Source organism: Ovis canadensis, chromosome 5 (genome assembly GCF_042477335.2).
Source record: "Ovis canadensis isolate MfBH-ARS-UI-01 breed Bighorn chromosome 5, ARS-UI_OviCan_v2, whole genome shotgun sequence".
NCBI classification, from domain to species: domain Eukaryota; kingdom Metazoa; phylum Chordata; class Mammalia; order Artiodactyla; family Bovidae; genus Ovis; species Ovis canadensis.
In genome coordinates this window covers 70643788-70665804 of record NC_091249.1, presented here as the reverse complement: position 1 = coordinate 70665804, position 22017 = coordinate 70643788, and the positions used below count along the sequence as shown (strand labels likewise).

Sequence of the window (22017 nt, the reverse complement as noted above, 5' to 3'; positions counted from 1 at the left end):
GAGATCTTAGATATTGATAATATTGATAAAAATGCTCCCTGTCTTCAGGGGACTTATAATCTAGTTAAGGAGACCATATATACACACACACAGGATAGAAAATAAGTCACAGGCCATAAGAAGGTGCAATCTAGGTTAGTCAAGTTTTAAATGGCAACTATCCTTCTTTAGAGAGACTCATTTCAACTGGATCTTGAAAGGGTGGGAAAAGAGGGTAATTTTCTAGGGGAAATTTACTGGTAGAGTCAAAGATGAGTGTAATAGGATATAATAGGAACCCTGCCTTAATTAACTCATTTCAGTAAGGAGAATGGAGCAAGGAGACATGTGAGAATATCACAGCTAGCATGTGAAAATATAAAGAGTTGCAGGGGGTGTGAGGAGGAAGGGGTGTTTTCCCAATCCAAGGAGATCATGAAAAGGTTTAGGAGGTAGGTGGCATTTGAACTGGCCTCGAAGGATTCATGTATTCAGTTTCCCTTCAGGCTCTCAATTAGAATTCTGTGCAAAACTTATAAGTGCCAGTCCCTAGGCAAGGGCTGCAGACTAAAATAGTAAGATCCTGCCCTCAAGGGGTGTACTGTCTAGGAGAGTAAGATGTCAGCAGGTACCCACGATGGAAAGGACATCTCAGGGAAATGAAATAGCATGACAGTTGGTCAACAAAGACCATTTTGCCTGGGGAGCCTGGAGAGTTAAACTTTGCTCAAGTGTCATCTTGTGACAAGGAATACGGAAGATATGATGGAAAGGTAGGTTGATGCCAGAAGAGCCACTCTCCATAATAAGAAATACAGCCTGTAATTATATATGAAAGATTTGGAAAAGATAAGAAAAAAAAAAGGAAAGATAGACAAAAGGGAATGGGGACAAAAAATACCTATGGTATAGGGGTGAAAGTGAAAGTTGCTCAGTCACGTCTGACTCTTTGGAACCCCATGGACTATACAGTTCATGGAATTCTCCAGGCCAGAATACTGGAGTAGGTAGCTGGTCTCTTCTCCAGGGGTTCTTTCCAACCCAGGGATCAAACTCAGGTCCTCTGCTTGGCAGGCAGATTCTTTCCTGCTGAGCCACCTGGGAAGCCCAGATGTATAGGGGAATTCTGCTCAATTTTATGTGGCAGCCTGGATGGGCAGGGGGTTTGTGGGAGAATGGGTTCCAATCTCTGCTCCTCTGACCATCAGCCTTCCAAACTTGAGAACGCTGTTTAACTTCTCTGGGCTGCCATTTCCCCATAGAAGAAGATACTGAAATCATGGAGTTGGAGTGACAATTAAATGACGTCATATAAAACATAAAACACAGATCCTAGCCAAAGGAAGTATTTAATAAGTGAGGATGATAATATCAATTTAGGAAGAGACATACATTAAGGGGCTTGTACCATGCCTGGCATGCAGTCAGCCAACTAATGGCAACCCACTCCAGTACTCTTGCCTGGAAAATCCCATGGACATCGAAGCCTGGTAGGCTACAGTCCATGGGGTCGCAAAGAGTCGAACATGACTGAGCGACTTCTCTTTCTTTCTTTCTTTCTTTCTTTTGTTAAAGGAAAACTGTGCTTTTCTAAACTCTGCAATACTGGTATTTTTCTGAGACTGAAATATCTTGAGGCCAGGTCAGTAGCCAGTTCATTTCAGTGAGTCTCCTGCATGACAGTTGCATTCCACTCCCTGTAGCCACTGTGATAAAGGAATGTGCAGTCTAAGAGTTTTCCATTAAAGACTGACTTCCTGGAAGGGAGATCTACAAATCACTCGGAAATTTTCTGGCACCATCACCTGGGCCTGGCCATTTACAAAGTGTCTGTAAATCTTCCATGGGGCAGGATGAGAGTGGGGGGTGTTTTTCATTCCCGCCTGACAGACTTGTTTCTTTCTATATGATATTAGGAGTAATGGATAAAGTTACCCAAGACAGGCCATGAGGAGGTCAGGCTACCCACCCACGCAGAAGTGATCTTGTAGTTGTCGCATCATTTTAAAGTGAATACAGGTGAGCAGTCTTCTGCCTGGTAGGCAAATAGGAGCTAATGGACCTTGAGCTGTGTAGCAGAGGAATAAAATCCTTTCTGCTCTCTGCTTGCTTTCTTTTTTTCTTTTTCAAAAGAAAAAAGGAGAGAAAAGAGGAAAAGGATGGAAAGGGCGTAGGGAAAACCAATGCAATATTGTAAAGTAATTAACCTCCAATTAAAATAAATTTATATTTTTTTTAAAAATACATGAAAAACAAAATGAAAAAAAAAGAAAAGAGGAAAAATTGGAAGGAGAAGAGGGAAGGGCAGAGGAACCAAAAAGAAAACCAAGAAATTGTTTTCCTTTCATGGTGATCACGTGATCTGAGATGTTTTATGCGAGAAGCTCATGCAATTCTAAATGTTTTGAGAATCCTGTGAAACCCTGTGTGAATATAGAGTTTCGATCACGTTTTTCTTCCTCTCCATGTTTTGGCTCTGGGTATGAGTTGAGCTTGTGCAGGTTTTATTTCAGCTGTTAGCGGTGGGCCAGTCCTAGTTTCTGGTTTGTTTCTTCATACATTCATTTGCTAACTCGTTCAGCAATTCTACCCTCTTCATCTCTTCACCATTCATTTCCTCCTGGCTGTTGAAATGTTCTCACTGGCATATACACATGCTGTTGTTTCGATGATCGGACAAGAACACTTTCTTGACCCAACTGCCCATCATCTTCCACATCGTTTTCTGTTATGTGTTGCAAAACCCCTTCAAAGAGTTGTCCACAATCACTGTCTCATTCCTCTCCTCCCGTTCACTCTGAAACCCACACCAGTTTCACCCCCACTGTACCCCAGAAACTATACTTGCCGAGGTCAAAAGTGACTCCTGTGATTCAGATCCGAAGGTCAGCTGAAGCCTTTTCCCTTGCCCATCAGCTGGGTTTGACATGATTAACAGCTCTTTCCTCACACTTCACTTGGCATCCAGAACACTAAGCTTTCTTGGTTTTCCTCCTCCCTCACCAGCTGCTCCTTCTTTGTCTTTTTACCTGATTCTCCTCTTCTCCCGTTTTTTTTTTTTTTTAGCTGTTGGAGTGCCCCTAGGTTCAGTTGTTGGTCCTCTTTGCTTCTTTTACTCCCCTCACTCCTGGAGATCTCATTCAGTCTCATGGCCTGAAAAACGTCATCTGAAAGGCTAATAACTCCCAAATTTCTGTCACCAACTCAGACCCCTTTCCTGAACTCTAAACCCTTATTTCCAATTATCTACTCAGTATCTTCAGTTATATGCTGCACATGCCTGAAACTAAATGTCTGCTCTTCCCCCAAGACGGCTGTTTCACCCACAAACTTCTAATCTCAGTGATGGCAATCTACCCTGCCAGTTGGTGAAAGTGGAAACCTTGGAATCAACCCTGATTCTGCTCCTTCATATGCCTATCCCATCCAGCAGCAATTCCTACTAGGTCGGCTCTCAATATACATCCGCAGCGGGACCACTTCTCCTCACCTTCACTACCAACCCCTTGGTCTGAGCCGCTGTCATCTCACCTGGATTATCACCAGGATATCACCTGGATTTTACTCCCTGACTCCACTTCCGCCCTCTACAGTCTGTTCTCAGCACTACAGCCAGATTGGTACTTGTGAAATGTCAGACGATATTGCTTCTCTATTCTGTGCCTCCCAACTGCCTTCCATTTCATTTTTTCCTCACTTTTTTTAAAATCAGAGTGAAATGTACACACCACAAAATTTACCATTTTAACTACAGTTGAGCCTTGAACAGCTGCAGGGATTAGAGGCACCAACCCTCTGTGTAGTCGAAAATCTGGGTATAATTTATAGTCAGCCCTCCGTATCCATGGTCCCTCTGTATCTGTGGATTCAACCAACTGTGGACCATGCCGTACTGTAGTATTTACTCCTGAAAAAAATTCATGTATAAGTGGATCTGTGCAGTTTAAACCCATGTGGTTCAAGGTTCAACCGTATTTTTAAGTGTAGGTTAGTGGTATTAAGTACATTCGCATTGTTATCTCACTTCCACCAAAGCCAAAGTGCTTGCTGTGGTCCACAAGACTCTACATTATCTGAACTTCCTGTGTCTATTTGCTTGTTTTTCCCTGTTGGCACTGTCCTAGCCACGCTAGTCCTCTGACACTAGTCCTTTCTTCTCACCATCTCTTGCCTCTGTCTAGAGTGCATATCCTAAGATACCTACCTGGTCATCTCCCTCTCCTCCTTCAAATCTGCTCAGGGAGACCTATCGAAACCACCCTATTTAAAATCTAAGCCTCCGTCTTATCTCAAGTAATCTTAATTCCCCTTACTCGGCTGTATTTGCTTCCCATAATACATAACATACAATGCAATTTGTTATGTTTCTTTATTGTTATCTTTTCTCCACAAGTGGAACGTAAGTTCTATAAGGACAGATATTTTCATCTATTTGATTAATTGATGTATATCCAACCTGGAATAGTATTTGACACATAGTAGGTGCGCTCAGTGAATATTTGCTGAGTGAATGAATAGAATGATGAATGAGTCTATCAGTGTTTAGTCTTTTCTGAGCTTTCTATGTTTTGTATTATTCATTGGTATCTAAACTGCTACATGAACATGAAATTGAATATAATGGATTTTCTACATATCCAGTTTTCAGTGGATAGAAAAAAGCAGTAAGGATGTACTATAATGCCTTTGCCTGATGAATATTTATTCAAGATCGGGTCATGCTGATGAGAAAAATCAGCACGTTTATTTATTCTGTCTTTTACTATTTGCCTACTAGGTGTAAAGTATCTATTCAGTCTTTTAAATAGGGACATTATCCAAAAGAGAGTAACATTTTATTCTAATTTTCAAAATACTGCAACTCCTGGCCAGAAAGAGAGGAAGGGTGGGGAAGAGGAATAGAGAGGAAAGAAATGGATATGGAAAGAGAAATACTGATTCACAAAATTGTAAATAGCACATTTGGTTCTGAGACTTTCCATTATCTTTGCTGAGACTATTGAAAAACCATCATAGCATACTACGTTAGGAACTGTTAGTAGAATCTTTATTTTGCTTGACATAGAAATGTCATATTTTAGAAGGAAAAATCTGAAAACATTTTTTATTCTTTTCTTTAAACTTACCTGCTGCTGCTAAGTTGCTTCAGTCGTGTCCGACTCTGTGCAACCCCATAGACGGCAGCCCACCAGGCTCCCCCGTCCCTGGGATTCTCCAGGCAAAAACACTGGAGTGGGTTGCCATTTCCTTCACCAATACATGAAAGCGAAAAGTGAAAATGACGTCACTCAGTCATGTCCAACTCTTCGCGATCCCATGGACTACAGCCAACCAGGCTCCTCCGTCCATGGGATTTTCCAGGCAAGAGTACTCGAGTGGGGTGCCATTGCCTTCTCCATTAAACTTACCTAGAATTTAACAAAGGGACATAGTGCATTTAGTGTTAATTTTGTCCTTTGGAGAAATACAAGAGATTTTTCTGAATGCAGAGCTATGGATGGGATGTGAGTTATCTTAAGTTCCTGTAGTGACTTTATATTGCCCTCCAGACCAAAGCCATCAATAGGATTCTTATTCTGTTGCTCAAAAACTTCATTATAGGGTCTTTGAACAACCTATTCTCCGACATTATTTTGATGTATCCCAATTTAGCACTACCTCCTAGTCTTCTAGGTAGAAAGCTCCTTGAAGGCAAAAACCATGTAGGTATTGTTAGCATATCCCTCGTACCCAACCCACTGATGTGCACATAATAGGTGTTCATTAGAGTCCTTGCATCTCAGACCTAATTGCTCAAAATTCACTTGCTACTACATGCCCTCTCCCAACTAACACCCTATCCCAGAACCCTCTGTTCACCAACCCATCCACTCTCTTCTCTCCTTACGATTTATAGAAACGTGCCAATGCTACCGACACTTTGTAGGACAAAACCTCTTCTTTACTGATCAACCATCTTGTTCTAAAGTTGTACAATACTCACTGTTCCAAATAAGAGCTTCCCCTTGCCTCACACGCCTTAAAAATGTTTCTTACATTCATCCAGCATAAATGCTTTGCTCACTGATACTTTGTTTGGGGTTATCCATCTTCTATGTGTTGGTCCACTTAGACATTGGCTTTTCTGGCTCTCATTCGATGGTCAATTAAAGGAAAAAATTAAGAAGCATCTACTATATACTAAGACACTAAGCTAGGCACTGGGCTTTCTAGTGATGAACAAGTTCCTTATGGAGTTTATATTTTAGAGACCGGGAAAGGCATTTAAAATGGCTCTGTTACCATTGTAATAAATGGTAAAGATACGCAGTGATACCTGATGGAGCAGAAGTACAGGGAGCCAGGAGGCTGCCTCCCAGAGGGACTTGTCTACGTCTGGGGAGAAGTCGTGCAAGGCTTCCCTTAAAAAGTGACATTAGAGCCAACTCACAAATTCCTTTAGCTCCCACAAGGCAGGTACCATGTCTTTCTGAGTTCACAGAATCTGGTACAACAAAATTTTTGATGCAAGACATGCCGAGAGACTCCAATGCCTGCCCAGGAGCTCCTGTTCCCCCACAGATGTGATGGGTTTTCTCATCTTGGACCTGGGGTCCCACTGACTTTGAGGTCAGTGCTAGATGATCCCATATTATGTACATAATAGATCTGAATGATTGACAGAATTTGTATCACCTGAGCACTTAATTACTCCTCTGCTTTCTGAAAGAGTAGGTGACAGATGGTAGACACCTTTCCAGCAGATTCCACTGTAAACCACACAGGCTTGAGGGCAAGTCTGGACTGCTACCGAGCTCCCACTGGCTTTCTCTGTACTTAGAGGACTTACAGTTTTTCAAATTCCTTTGCCCTTTAGGCAAGTTTTGTTCCACCAGCAGAAAAGTCTCTCTTCTCAGTTTCTGTGTTGCTGGAACTTGTTTTGAATGAAAGGCAATCTCCATGAACCCACATGTCCTGGGTTGTCTCAGACCTGGTTAGTGCTAGGGATTTGGTCAGTGTGGGGAAGCTGTGTGCATTTTAATGGGAACAGCATGACATTCATTACTCACCTGCTTCCTACCATCTGGATTTTCACAGCTCAGCAAGCATGGTGGGCTTACTACACATTAGCTGGGAGAAACTTGGCTCCAACAGAGGATATGGCTAAGTCCATTTGAAGTCATAATTTTATGATGGACACCATGATAAATTGTAGGGGGAGGCATTCTATCCCAGTAAACTGATTTCATATTTGAATGGTCAAAAAGTAATGCACCATTGCCACACAGGGGAAGAGGGAAAAAACAAACACTTCAATATTGGAAACTAAGTATGTAGGAAGGAAAATTGATTGTATGATAGAGGGAAGTGAAAATGTGAGTATGAGAGTTTGTGCCTGGAGGTGGCAGGACAAGAGATCATTTTTTCCAATTCAATGCACATTAATAATCTGGCCCTGTACACAATGCTGTCGGGAAAACAAAGATGGAAAGCCATGTCTATTAGTAAGCATTCAGATGCACATAGCAAAAAATCTATCTTGCAGTGGCTTAAACTGCTAGGTATCTTTTGTTTAACAAGTCCAGACTTAGGCTGTCCCTACGGTAGGCTTTTGCAGTTAAGTGATGTCACTGGGGACATTGTCCCTTTCTTCCATCTGTCAGACTCAGACTTTTGGCCTTAGACTTAGTGCCTCATGGTCACGTGATGGCTGCCACAGCTCCACATATGGCTACATAGAACCACATCCAAAGTAGTATTGTACAAGGAGTGTGTCAATGCAGCCAGAAGGCTTCCCGTCACTTGCTTGCTTCCTTTTATTCTGGGAAGAAAATTTTTTCCCAGATTTTTGCCTCCCTGCCCCCCAAGAGACTTTTCTATGTGCCCCATTGGCCAAATTTGGGTCACATGGCCATCCCTAGCCAGAGAGGCTGAGAAGCAGTTCGCATTTTCAGCCTCTACAGTGGGACAAGCAAGGAAGAAAGGCAGTGGAGAGGAGCAGCCAAACGAGTGTATTGGCCACAGCGCACTCTCTGCCCTTCATGAGCTTGGTCTTCACAGGTCTGACGTTTAAACTGTGCCCCTTTTCCAGCACTGTGCTTGTGGTTAAATAAGAAGCAACGGTTGTGATAAAGTCTGGGGAACTGGGGCTGTTGGACCCTTCTACCTGCATTCTTTCCTAGAAGAGGACTACTAGCGCCAGACTGAAGTTTATACCAGTATACACAGAATTAATCATATCCAAATGATTAGAATAGATTCAGTAGCTAAAATGCAGACACCAGTTAGGCGACAAAGGAATCAACTCTGGATCCAACAGAACGTGTATATTCTATGTACTAGGTCAGTATAGCAAGCATGTGGCACGTGTACAGCCTCTTCACTTGCCAGTGCTCATGGCAGACTTGACCAATGGATCGCAACACCCTCCCACCAAGCCCAGCTATGACCTCAGTCTTTCTCAACGGGCAGCTTCTGCCAATAGACCAAAATTGGTGAGCAAGAATAGATCCATTCGCTATCACTTCTCAGAACTTGCTATTTACTACTATTGTCACTAAAGCGAAGTTGCTCAGTCGTGTCTGACTCTTTGCAACCCCATGGACTGTAGCCCACCAGGCTCCTCCATCCATGGAATTTTCTAGGCAAGAGTACTGGAGTGGGTTGCCATTTCCTTCCCCAGGAGATCTTCACTAGGACCATGCTAAAGGAAAGTGACAAGTAATGTCAAGTTAAGAAGTTAATGCTACTGAACCAAGGACTCAGATGGCATTGCAATTAAAGGCAAAGGGACATTTGAGTCAGAGGGCAGAAAACCTCATGTATAAACCTAGTTTGTGATATAGGTTAATAAAGATATATTGATGAATTGACCTTCCCAATACTCTAAAAACAAAATTACAAATAGTGATAATATCTAAGCAATAAGATGAAAAAATAAAATCTGACTCCAGCTAGCTAGAAGATGATCATTGACTAGAAATTGAATTGAACCATGTGTGTAGAGAAACCTCTGTATTTACACACACTCCTTTGGAAGCTCTTATATATCTGTCAGCTCATTTCACTCCCATAATTTTATTCCTTTTTGAAAACTTGTTCACTGTAGAGAGGCAATATGAAGGAACTTTTTAGGAGGAGGGTGATTAAACTGTTTTGTCTCATGACAGTGATAGTAGATACACATCTAGATGCATTTATCTAAACTCATAAAACTATATGCTGCAAAAAGTGAATTTTATCATATGGGAATTAAAAAACAAATTTTTAAAAAGTCACTGAGGTAAATGCTAAAATCTTGTATTCAATTTGAAAGTCAATTAACATTGCTTAAAAGTTAAAAATTGTTCACGTATTTATGATCAAGGGGCTGGATGGCATCACGGACTCGATGGACGTGAGTCTGAGTGAACTCCGGGAGATGGTGATGGACAGGGAGGCCTGGCATGCTGCGGTTCATGGGGTTGCAAAGAGTCGGACATGACTGTGCAACTGAACTGAAAAAATTAGAAAATACTGAAAAATTAGAAGACTATAAAAGAGTAAATTTAAACATCTGTGTCCTACCCCAAAACAATATCATTTGGTACTCTCTCTGACAGACATTTTCCTATGATTATTTGTGTGTATATGAGTTAATTACTCTCTCTGGGGGGCTATGTCATGTCATATTCTAATCATCATTTTGGTATTAATGGAAGTATATACTGCTTTGTGTATGTGCACAGTTGCTCAGTCGTGTGCGACTCTTGTGACCCCACGGACTGTAGCCCACCAGGCTCCTGTGTACATGGGATTTCCCAGGCAAGAATACTGGAGTGGGTTGCCATTTCCTTCTCCAGGGGAGCTTCCCCACCCAGGGATCGAACACGAGTCTCTTGCGGCTTCTTCACTGGCAGGGGGATTCTTTACCACTGAGCCACGAGGGAAGCCCACATATTTTTAAACACATATTCCTAAACTTACCAGTTTAGGAAAAAATACCAAATTTGAGATCATTTTAGGCATATTATTTTATTACCTGACTTTTTAAAATTTTACAATATATTAACATGTTTTTGATGTAACCCTTTTGAACACGATCCCAGTAGTAGAGCAGTACTTGGGTATATCTTGTTTGACCAAAACCAGACTTCCTTTCCCCCTGCCATTTTGATGGGAAATATATTTCAGTGTACTATTTCAGTTATCCACAGAAAACCTTTTCCAAGAAATGGATGCTGACTTTGGACTGTGAACCAGAACCCAAGGAGGAGTCCACAATGTTGTAAAGATGGAAGGAGTTGTTTTAACTCCCACTGGGGAGTCTAAGAATCCCGTTTGTTTAATGATCCACAAAGTCAGGGCCAATCTAACTGGAAACCCCTGTGTGCGTGACAAAGACCCCGCAAGTCCCCTCACTGCAGAAGCCACTGCAATTAACCCCAGCATTTCAGCCTTGAAGAGCACCCCCCCTATCCTTTACACGGAGTTGCTGGCAGCTACTGCCATTTTGCCCCATTGTCATCAGCTGGGAAACCCATTTCCCATTCTTGCTGGTATCTTTGCCCTGGCAGAAGAAACAGCAGACTCTGCTAGAACCGACCTCCTTGTTAGGAAGAAAGCCAAATATTGCTCACCGAGAACTAATCCACTGATACAAGTACCGTATATGACCTTACCGTATTATCTCCAGATGTTTCCAAGATGAAAGATAAAACATGTAATGGGCTCTGAAGGCTAAATTGTATTACATTCTTATTTTAACCCCTGTGATGGATGCTGAGAGGTCAGTGCTTGTGATGTGGTCAGTATGCTGAGAGGTCAGTGCTAGTGATGTGGTCAGTAAGATCTTGTCCTATCAGAGGACTTGGGTTTAGGTCCTAAGTCTACACTGAGCATCGTTTCATCAAAATAGTCACCCTGCTACTGAACTACGCAGCGCCTAATAACTATAGTCAGCCCTGGCATTGCACAGACTCCAGCCTAGCGTGGCACCAGGGGAGTCTACAGCATGAGCAAGAGGATCGATCCTTCCTTCTCTTCAACTTCACAATCACGTGCATATAAATGCCAAGTCAGTTTCTATTATTCAGGTAACTGGAAACTTTATGTGTGAACTTGTTAGTCTGGAACCTTTGAAGGATGGTGAGATTGATTTTGAAAGTGAAAAACCCGATTCGAACAGTTCCTATTGCGCTAGAAATGGGGTTACCAGGCCACCATCTAGTGGAAATTAAATCAGCACGAACAGATGTGGAGCAGGGCAAACGTCATACCTCCCAGGGCTTCCTTAAAAAAATCATGTTAACTACACTTGACCTCTATAACTGCTTTTGGCTTCTGCTTTTTGTTTTTAGTAAAAAACATGCACTTCATTCACGTCTTTATAGAACAGAGAGAAAAATGCTCAAGTATATAACTTTTTGCATAATAACGTGACTCGGCTGCACCCTTAAGAAAATGAGATGTGGTGAATACTTATCATTTAAAGGCAAAATGTCCTCTAATCGAACTTGATGAATTGAACTTTAGTTGAACTTGATGATTGACTTCTGTTGACCAAGATATCACAAGACGTTATTGTCTCTGGGTTTGTTGGTTTATTGTTATTGCCATATCCTCTTTCTGTACTCAACAGAAGTCATGTTGTCTTGAGCAGTGAATGTTTTCTAATTTACACTGCTCTACCAAGAGCATGTTGCAAGCACAAGAGCATTGTATCCAAAGTTTCCCTCTCTTGAAATTGGAATGTGGGGTGATTCATGAGTTTTGCATCAATTATTAAACAGTCACAGATGAAGATATGCAAAAGATGGATAGGGCAGTAAAAATACTCTGGTTACACCTATTGGCTTAGCCATGATAAATGAGTCAGGAAACGCAAAAGTTCAAAACAGGTATTAACTTGAGTTGCCATGGCATACGTTTTGAAGGGAAGAAGACAATACCCAGATATAAACAGCCTAGTATACAGACCAGCTCCCTGGCAGAGTTAAAAGCAAGGTAAGAACTTGGCAAAAGACTAAGGGATTTCAGCATCCTGCCATGCCAGTCAGTCTTTCTCTGTCAAGTTCCTCGAGGGAGACATAGCACGATGATAACACTTGGAAAACAAAGCAGGCATTTATATACCTCCTTTATATACCTCCTTATATATATCAGGGGACAAACCTGATAGCCCATAGTGCAGAGTTCTAATAATACTGCCTTGGATCACGTGGCTTAGACTTGAGTTTGAATCCCACCTTGCCCTGTGCATCTTAGAGACATTTTCACAGAATCCAGGCAGAAAGATAATATGCATGTCATCCTTGGGAGACTGAGTTTTGTTTCACTTGGAGTGACATTTTCTTAGAAACTGAGCCAGAGCCCAATCTTAGAAAAAGTTACTTACCTCTCCCTTCCAATACTCAGTGTCACCAAAAGGGAAGACTCATTTCTTAGTTCAATACACTAGCCCTAGAACCCGTGTAGAACTCCAATGTCTGCGTTCATGTTGCTGCTGAGAGGAAGGGCTTCAGATACCCTTGGGCAGAATCTTGGGGCTTTCCTGGTGGTTCAGTGGGTAAAGAATCCACCTGCAATACAGGAGATGTGGGTTCGATTCCTGGGTTGGGAAACTCCCCTGAAGAAGGAATATGGCAACCCACTCCAGTATTGCCTAGAGAATCCCATGGACAGAGGAGCCTGGTGGGCTACAGTCCATGGGGTTGAAAAGCGTCAGACACAACTGAAGTGAGTTAGCACACACACACATACACACAAGCGGAAGCGGAATCTTAGCCCTAAATACATGAGCATGGCGCTGTTAACTCACGAGCCTGGGCTCCCATCACCCTCTCATTACTCCCTGCTTCTCTTTCCCTCCGGAAGGTGTCTGGCTCGTTTTTTAGTGCCTGAAAGAAGCCTGGAAGTGAAAAGAATCAGCAGTGTCTGCTTTAGCTTCTCCCCAAAGCCAGGAAGCTTGGTGAATAACCTCATTGCTAGCCACTCACTGAAAAGCCAGAGCAGCCGCTAATGTGAGAAGTGTCTCCTAACACTCGAGTGTTTCTCAGCGGGGCATTCTGAGGCAACTGGAAACAAACAGGCTTCTTGTCCCCTCTGTACATGAGAGTGCTTTGCTAAGACACACAAACTCTAACAAAGGAAAGTGGTCGATCATTCCCTCAAGGTGACTGGCTTCCCAGCATTGCTGGGCTCACCTGCTCCTCCTCGGGCTCTTGTTCTAAAAACAGGTTTTCTAAACTTGTATCAGGGAATAGCCATGCAGCTTATTTTGTGTTTCCTTAAGGTAGTGTTCATTTGGAGGGCTCTTCTTGAGTGAATGGATGGGATGTCCAGTTGAGACTGTCAATAAGGAATGGAGTGGCCTTTTCTGGAAGGAGCACTGTAGAGACTAGAAGTCAGAAGCGGGTGACTCACAAACCATTTTAATCTGATAGGATTACATATTTTTTTAATGTCATGGCACTCAAAAAAAAAATCATTGGTTGCCAATATATAAAACTGAAGAGGTTTTCATGTAAAGCTCTGGGTTTCCAGCTTCTTTAAAAAAAATATGACATCCTGTATTTGTGGAATCTAAAAGAGATTGTACAAATGGACTTGTTTACAAAACAGAAACAGATTCACTGACTTAGAGAACAAACTTATGGTTACCAAGGGGGAAAAATGAGGGGAAGGGGTGTTAGGGAGTTTGGGATGGACATGTACACACTGCTATATTTTAAATGGATAACCATCAAAGACCTACTGTATAGGACAAGGGACTCTGCTAAGTGTTATGTGGCAGCCTGGATGGCAAGGGAGTGTGGGGGAGAATGGATATATGTATATGTATGACTGATTTCCTTTGCTGTGCACCTGAAACTCTCACAACATTGTTAAACAGCTATACTCCAATATAAAATAAAAAGGTTTTTTAAAAAAAATCAGAATATCTGGCAACACAGTTGGCTTGAGCCAAGTAGCCACTTGTCTTTTAAGAGGAGATGCAAGCTTCCTACTTCACCTAATTTCCTTCACTCCCCATTCCCTCATGGCCCTGTAGGATTTGAACCTGCTACCACTGGGGTCAGTCATCTAAGACGCCAGAGCAGAAATCATGAATTATTCTTTTAAATGCGCCTGGCTTGAAAGTGATTATAGGTTATCTCTTATTCTTTTTTCTTCTGCACAAAGAATGACCATTCAAAACATTTTCATGTATGGAAAAGGACAGTTAGAAGCAAAGTAGAGAATTTCACACTACTTACCTAAATCAATCGGGCATATAAAGAAAATCCTGAAATGATGATATTAAAGTAAGATTTGAGATTTGAATTATTCAGGGATAACTGCCTTAGTTTTCCAGCTCACTGTCTCCCCTTTGCTTTCCTTACATGGACACAATCTTCAGAAAGTACTACTGTCAAAGGCCACAGTCATAATTCCCCCGCCTCCTTTTTTATTTTTTTTTAACTCATTTGCACTCTCGGTAGTGATTGTTAGAGCCCTGTGGGGGAATAATTGCAGAGGAATTAACCTCTGACATTTTTCTAAAAATAGCCCTAATAAATCCAATCATAGGTAATTTACCTGTCCATGTTCCTCCAGGGATAACCAGTATTGAAGAAAGGCTTGGCAGGCTGGCATTCCTTCAGCAATTATCTGTGATCTGAGTTCCTGGCGCCTGTGTATTTTCTCTGTTTAGAGATATACAGTACAAATTTCCCTCTTCCCTCTGACCTCGTGACCCTGTTTTCTCAGCACCTTTCTCCTCAAGTTGCAGTAAAGCCCTGCTCTTCCAGAAGGGTGTGGTGGGCTTACCAGAAAAGGCAGAGCATTTCCAGGGTTCCTCCTTGAATTTCCAACTCCTGGCGTTTCCCGGATAGTTCCTCTGAGTTGTGTCCCTTCATTTTTGATGTCTGAGCTTCAAGCATCTCAGCCCTGCTTATCAGCCTTCAGTCCTCATTTAGATTCCACAACTGAACCCCATTTGGGGAAGTTTCTTGTTGTAGAAGAAAGGAGGATGCAGAAGGCCATGGGTGGGAAAAGAGTCTGTGGTTGGTAGAAATTATCAAAGAAAATTGCCATTTCCTTGAGCCATAAGGAAATTCATTTTCTATTGCCCAAAACAAAAGAATCTGAACGTGCTTTTTCCTTTTGTTCTCTCCAGTTGTTCCTAGAGACCGCCGTGCAGTGCGGGCATCTAGGAAATTTACTTCCCCAAGTGCCACTTTAGTGGCACTTCAAATACAGGACATAAAATCCTTGTAAATTCCACGGCAGAGACAAAGCCCTAAGCCCTTAAATGCACAGAAAAGTACGTCTATTATCTATCGTTTGAAAGTAAGTGTGCAGTTACTTAAATTGCCTTTGTCTTCTTCTTTTCAGCTGACATTATCTCTACGGTAGAATTCAACCACACGGGAGAATTACTAGCGACAGGGGACAAGGGGGGTCGGGTTGTAATATTTCAACGAGAGCAGGAGGTAAGTGGCAGTGAATGCAAAATGCCCATTTTCTCTTCTTTTTAAAGGAGGCCTCCCACTGTTTCTTAATCCTTATGTGTCGCCCTTAACCTTGCTGCTTGGCTTGCAAACTAAAAACTGCCAAAAAGTCATTAACATCAACAGTTGCACAGGCTCACAAAAGCACCTGGAATTAGAGCCTTTTCTGGACAAGGTCTTCCTTTCCAGTCCTGGGTACTACACATTCAAAACGACCTCACTTCTCTGGATCTGCAAAATTCCACAGGCGCTTGTAGAGCGTAACACCTCCTTTCTCAGTAGAGTTAACTCTCTTGGATATAGAAATTCAGGGACTCCTAACAGAATACTTGGGACAAAAGATACAGCCCTTCCCCAACAGATTTGAAAGGATAACTTGGGTCAGAAAAGAAAATGTAGCTCCCTCTATCAAAGCAAGTGAAATCCCAGAAAATGACATCTGAGCAAAGAACATGGCTCACACTTTAATATGTGCGTGCATGCTAAGTCACTTCAGTTGTGTCCAACTCTTTGTGACCCCGTGGACTGTAGCCCACCATGCTTGTCTGTCCATGGGATTCTCCAGGCAAGAATACTGGAGTGGGTTACCATGCCCTCCTCCAGGGGATCTTCCTGACCCAGGGATCAAATCCACATCTTCTATATCTCCTGCATTGGCAGGTGGGTTCTTTACCACTAGCACCGCCTGGGAAGGCGACACTTTACTATGGATGACACGAAGTTCCCTGCAGCTGAATCCTCTATGCCTTACAAGCAGGAGTCGTTAACTCCCAGTGAATCTTGAAAAGCCCGTTTCTTCCTGAGACTTGGGTTCCACTAGGAATCGCTTCTCTTTTTCATATAAATTGAGGTTTTTTGGGGTGTCTGCTTCTGCTCCATCAAAACAGAATTATGGCCCAATTTTATTCCCTTGGCCTCCCCTGGCATGGTCCTGAAGCTTACAGCAGGCCAGTCTGTGTTCAAGTGACTCTCCCATCTGCTACTGCCTGCCTCAGAGGTTTCACCCTGTGCGGCATAGCGGGAGGCCCCCTGTGTGGGAGGGAGGCTTCACAAGAGACTTCCCTAGCAATTTAAAGCCTGCTTTGTGCCTCAAAGCCATTTGTGTTCCATCTCCCCTCCAAAAAGGGAAGTCTCATTTAGAGGTGATATATTTGGTAATTGCACATTATTTGCAATTAATTTCTATAAGGGCATGGTAATCCCTCGGGGTTCTATATGAATTCAAGTGTTCAGCATTAATTCAGGCACCCAGCCTATTCCATTGGCCCTGGAAACACGAAAATGTGGTTGGCAAGTAGAAACTAATAGCTCTTCGTGACCTGGAATTTTTCCTGCTTTTCTGGAGCTGCCTACTGCTAATTGGTCTGGCACATACTCCACACACTTGACAGTCTGATTTGGATGGTAGCAAATCAAGGCTCTTAAAAATTTATTGTTCAGGTGGACTAGCTCTTTCTGCAGTAAACAGGACAGGAGCAAGTATGTCAACCTCTAAAGTCCTTTTAAAATTGATTTTTAAACCTCCTTCTTCAATTTTTTTAATCCAATTAGGTTCATAGTAATGATAAAGAGAAACCAGAGGAGCTGTTTAGCATAAATTACCCAAGGCAGCATGTTGCCAGTAATATTCAGTTCCGTGTTTCCCATTAGCTATTTATAGGTTTTACCTATTTTAATTTACTGAAATATTTGGGAAGCCTGATTCATTAGTAGACTGAAGGGGGACACATTTTCCAAAGGCGAGGGTTTTGTTCAATAAGGAAAAAATGTTGAAGATAATAACGTGCCGTTCACTGTTGAGTTTTGTGGCAAGGCTTGGGGTTGAATGAACACTGAGCCTGAGAAACACAGACATGTGGCAACATCTAAGTCAGGTCTCCTCTCAGCTTCTGTGGGTGACTCCTGTATATGAATGCTTGAGTGACACCATCCTGGAGAATTTGCTTAAAGAACCTCAATGTCCTCACGAGTACCTTTAACACGTGGGCATCAGTACCATCACCTATCAGTAAACTGAGGCTTGGGTTTGAATGTCCAGTATCCACCCAGAAATAGTATTTTTTTTTAATTTAAGACTTTAATTAAGAGTCATGTATCTATGACAAATGCCTAATAAGACCTGGATATGAATTTGTGCACACAATTTTCCCAAGCCTGAATCTTGAGGCTCTTGGTCACAAGATCCTAAAATGCAAACCTCCCCTCCATCTTTCCCTTCTTCCCTTTCTGTCTCTCACACCCTCTTCTCCTCCTGTCCACTCTTCTTCTTTCTCTTGTCCCTTTCTCCACACCTCCCCCCTTCATGTTCTGTTCTCTCACCATTTATTTACTGTGTGCGCTTTGCATAATCGATGCTAAGGGAAAGCCCGTGTAAAGTCTCATAGTTCTCCCAATGATCTGCATGTCTTCTCTGCCCTCACGTCTGTTTTTTAACTCATGATGGGAAAAGGAGAGGGAGAGATCTGATCCTAATAAGCTGCGTGTCATTTTAATATCTCTGAGCCTGTTTGGTCCATTTCCCTGCCCTGGGCACCTCTCAGAGAATCTGTGAAGATCTGATGAGTTATAAAAGGCCAGTGAGGAGTGCAGATGCTACAGTTCTATGTTCTTCGTAAAGGACTGGTATGCATCTATCTGGACATCAGCACTGGATGACTCACTCCTGAGGGTGTCTGAGACATCCATCAGGACACAAAATATTATAACATCTATTGATTCTAACATCATGTTGTTGGGACTTGCCTGGTGGTCCACTGGTTAAGACTCCACGCTTCCACTGAGGGGGTGTGAGTTCGATTCCTGGCCTAGGAAGTTCTGCATGCTGTGTAACACAGTCACCTAAAAAAAACTGGTGTCCTGCTTCAACTTCCATTTCTACATATATTTTATGATGTACACCCTATGTCCATGCAGCAGTTTATGTATATACTTTATAAATAAAAATATATAAACATTGGAGGTGCCAGTATTTACCACCAGGGTTGCACAATCAAATGGCATGAGGCCACTGAGCTGAAGAGGAACCTGTGGTCAGCATAGTCCTGCCCTCAGCCCACTCGGACAGGGTCTGCCTGTCCCACCTCTCATGATCCTGCTCAAGAAAAGGAGGAACTGGTGAATTTTCAGTTGGCTTACATGATTTAATCTTTGGTGTGTGTGTTTTTTCCCTTCTTACAGAGTAAAAATCAGGTTCATCGTAGGGGTGAATACAATGTTTACAGCACATTCCAGAGCCATGAACCCGAGTTCGATTACCTGAAAAGTTTAGAAATAGAAGAAAAAATCAATAAAATAAGATGGCTCCCTCAGCAGAATGCAGCCTACTTCCTTCTGTCTACTAATGGTATGTGAAGGTGACTTACCTTGTTTGGTGTTTTCAGAGATATAGTCAGCAAACCATATATTTCAATCTCTCTTAGCCTCCATTTTCCTTTTTACCTTGCCGGCTGTTGAAAAACGTAGAAACCATACTTGCAAGATGCCTAGCAGAGTGCCTGACTGAGAATAGAAACTCAGTAAATTGTACTTACTCTTTTTTAAAAAATAACAAATTTATGACCGAATTCTGTGAGACTTGTTATCTGTAGTTTTTGACAAATACAGATTATTTCCAGGTGTTTTTGGAATGTGACTTCCTGTCTTAAGATTCACTGAATGTTATTCTGGGAACACGTTTCAGGAAACGAAACATGCCTTCCCTGTATGTTTGGCACACTCAATAGAAGTTATTAATCCCTGAATATATTTGGGGGTTTGGAAAGCAGATGTCTTTGACACAAGCAAGCTCCCTACTAGGAACATAGGTTAAGAAGAGAGGAAGGAAAGTATAGAAAGTGAAAGTCACTCAGTCGTGTCCAGCCCTTGACACTCCATGGACTATAGTCTTCGAGACTCCTCTGTCCATGGACTTCTCCAGGTAAGAATACTGGGGTTGGTAGCCATTCCCTTCTCCAAGGAATCTTCCCAACCCAGGGATGCCATCAAAAAATGGATCAAATAATGGGTTCTTCTCTTTTTCCCTCCGCACTTTTCTTACATCATTTATTGGTTTGGGGGGGAAATTGATATAAATGGAACAGAGAGAGAGGATGTTGAGGGTTGCATAGAGAGCTTAATTCTATACTAATCTTTAAGCTTTTATACAGTGGAATTACCAACTCTAAAGGTTTTTAATACCCTACTTGAAAGAAGCCATCTATGCTCAGAACAATTCAGAATAAAATCAAATACAAAAGGGTGCTAGTTGAATAGCATAACAATTAAGAGGATTAGTACACAAAAATTAAACACCCTCTGCCAAACAAATAAGCTGGAGAGAGGCTTATTTCATCATCCTCTGTTTGAGTCTTTGAGGAGTATACGTTTAAGTATAAATCAAGAAACATTGGGTTTGCTTTCTGCCTATCTCCAGCATTTATTAAGAAAGGGTGATGCTCATATGTCAAGATAAAACACAATGCAGACTGTGTATATACAATGATCAAGCCTATATTAACATTTTTAAAGACTGAAATGAAACACACTGAAAGATTTTTCGTGAGTAATCTTATGCATTATGAGTGACTTGTCAATTTGTTACTTTTATTGTTTTCATTTTCTAAGTTCTTACAATTTTTATTTTAAGATTATGGTAAAAGAAGGAAAGTTTTTAATGGATATGAACCCCCCAAATCCCTCAAATGTAAAAAGCCAGTGTATAAATCTATAAAGTATTGGTTCTGAAATAGCCAGCATAGGGTTATTCAAGCATAGCTTATCTCAACATGACCAGATCTCCACTCATCTGTTCCTCCAGATTCCAAGTAATTTAATTCTTCCTCATAAATGTATTTATTGTTTTGTTTACATTTTTGTGTTAGTTGTTCAGTTGTGTCCGACTCTTTGGGACCCCATGGACTGCAGTCCACCAGGCTCCTCTGTCCGTGGGATTCTCCACACAGAAGTACTGGAGTGGGTTGTCATTCCCTTATCCAGGAGATCTTCTGATCTTGATATCCCAAAAGTGAATTTGTTTCAAGTTCTTCTCTTTTAGTTTTGTGTAAGTGTTACTCAAAGGCTCAGCAGACTCAACACAACTTAGGATGGAAGAAACTTCTGATGATTTTGACTTAATTACTTCAGGCAGAGAAAAAGTATCTGATTATCTTCTCTAGGCTAGCTTTGTATTATGAAATTTAGCCTATTGATTATTATAATAAAAGTTAAAGACGTAAAAGGCATATTAAGTACTTTGTGGGGGGATGGGGAAGGAACCAGTGAAATGCAATGAAGATTAATTATGTAGCATCATGTTCTGTTAATTGAGTTTTTAAATAGTTTTTTGATTAACAAAGATATTATCTTCCCATTTGGGATGCTATTTCATATGCCACCAGCATCTCAAAATGATTCTTAGAAGACAAATCCCCATGCTCATATATGATTTTCTTTTTTATACTAATATTGAGGTTGAGAATTCCCCTTAAGCCAAATAGGTTAACATGCAAAAATTAATGGAAGACAATCGGAATTACTGCACAAAAGAGAAAATGAAGATAGATGATAAGATTGTGTTTAAAGGTGCCACAAGTAATGATAAACTATTCAGAGAGCCAGCCGAAAGGAAGAAAAAGCCATTACTCATGGTATCAGCCCCATGTTTCTCAGACTTTTTTATCCACAAGCTTCAAGATACTGAGTCAAGAAAAATTGTGATAATAAAGTCAAGAATGACTCCAGGCATCATGACCATGGGGAATTGAATTGAATTCACCATCAATTATCTTTAAAAAATTGTGCTTATCTCATTATAGCTGGGTACAGTTTTTAACCTTCTGTTAGAATACAGTCCCAGCTTTACAGTTTTTAATGAAAAATAAAACCAACATTCAGTTGTGAAGCTAGACCTTAAAATTATTCACCAGCTGAAGACACATTACGTTACTGAGATGTCTACTTCTATCATAATACCTATGGTCAGATGAAAAGGTATACTTAATTTGTTTTCCATGCTATGAAAGTAATAATTGTTTATTGTAAAAAATTTAGAAAATTCAGAGAAGCAGAGTGAAGATAAGGAAAGTATTCCTATCCAGAGAGAACCGCTATTAATGGCTTTTTAAAAGGAATAGCAAAGTGACATGGATAAATCTGTTTCTTACCAAAAGTGAGACATATTCTATAACTTTGCAACCAGATTTTTAATTTAATAATATAACATTTAGTAACAGGAATATCTTTGTAATTGTGAAATATTTCTCCTAAAATACTGTAACATTTTCAATAACTGCATAGTATTCCATTGTATGACTTTTCTATAGTTTATTAATGTCTTCCATTCCTAGACCTTTAACTAATTCTCAGTTATACATTATATGGAGATAGATGTTGGTATAAATAGATAAATGATTGGGGGAAATGCATAGTATAAGCTATGTATAGTATGTTACATTTATTAAAAGCAGTTATATAATTCGGCATCCAATGTAGTATAAGGATATACACAAAATTTTCATAATAGTTGTCTTTGTCTAGTGGAATTGAGAAAGTTTTATTTTTTTACTTTTATATTCATTTTCATTTTCTACAATTATATGCACCAGTTTTA

The 22017-nt window shown here is 41.1% G+C and overlaps 1 protein-coding gene across 11 annotated transcripts in view; it reads left to right on the top strand.

Annotated features, from left to right (window-relative positions):
* The window catches only part of PPP2R2B (protein phosphatase 2 regulatory subunit Bbeta), a 478597-nt gene that overhangs the window by 332035 nt on the left and 124545 nt on the right, over positions 1–22017 (top strand). For 9 of the 11 annotated variants that reach the window (XM_069592340.1, XM_069592342.1, XM_069592347.1 and 6 more), the window contains 2 exons: positions 15316–15413; positions 18609–18774. The exons of the other annotated variants lie outside the window; for them this stretch is intronic. In XM_069592340.1, coding sequence (XP_069448441.1) covers positions 15316–15413; positions 18609–18774 — 264 coding nt within the window. The remainder of the gene's footprint in view (positions 1–15315; positions 15414–18608; positions 18775–22017) is intronic. 11 annotated transcript variants of the gene reach the window in all.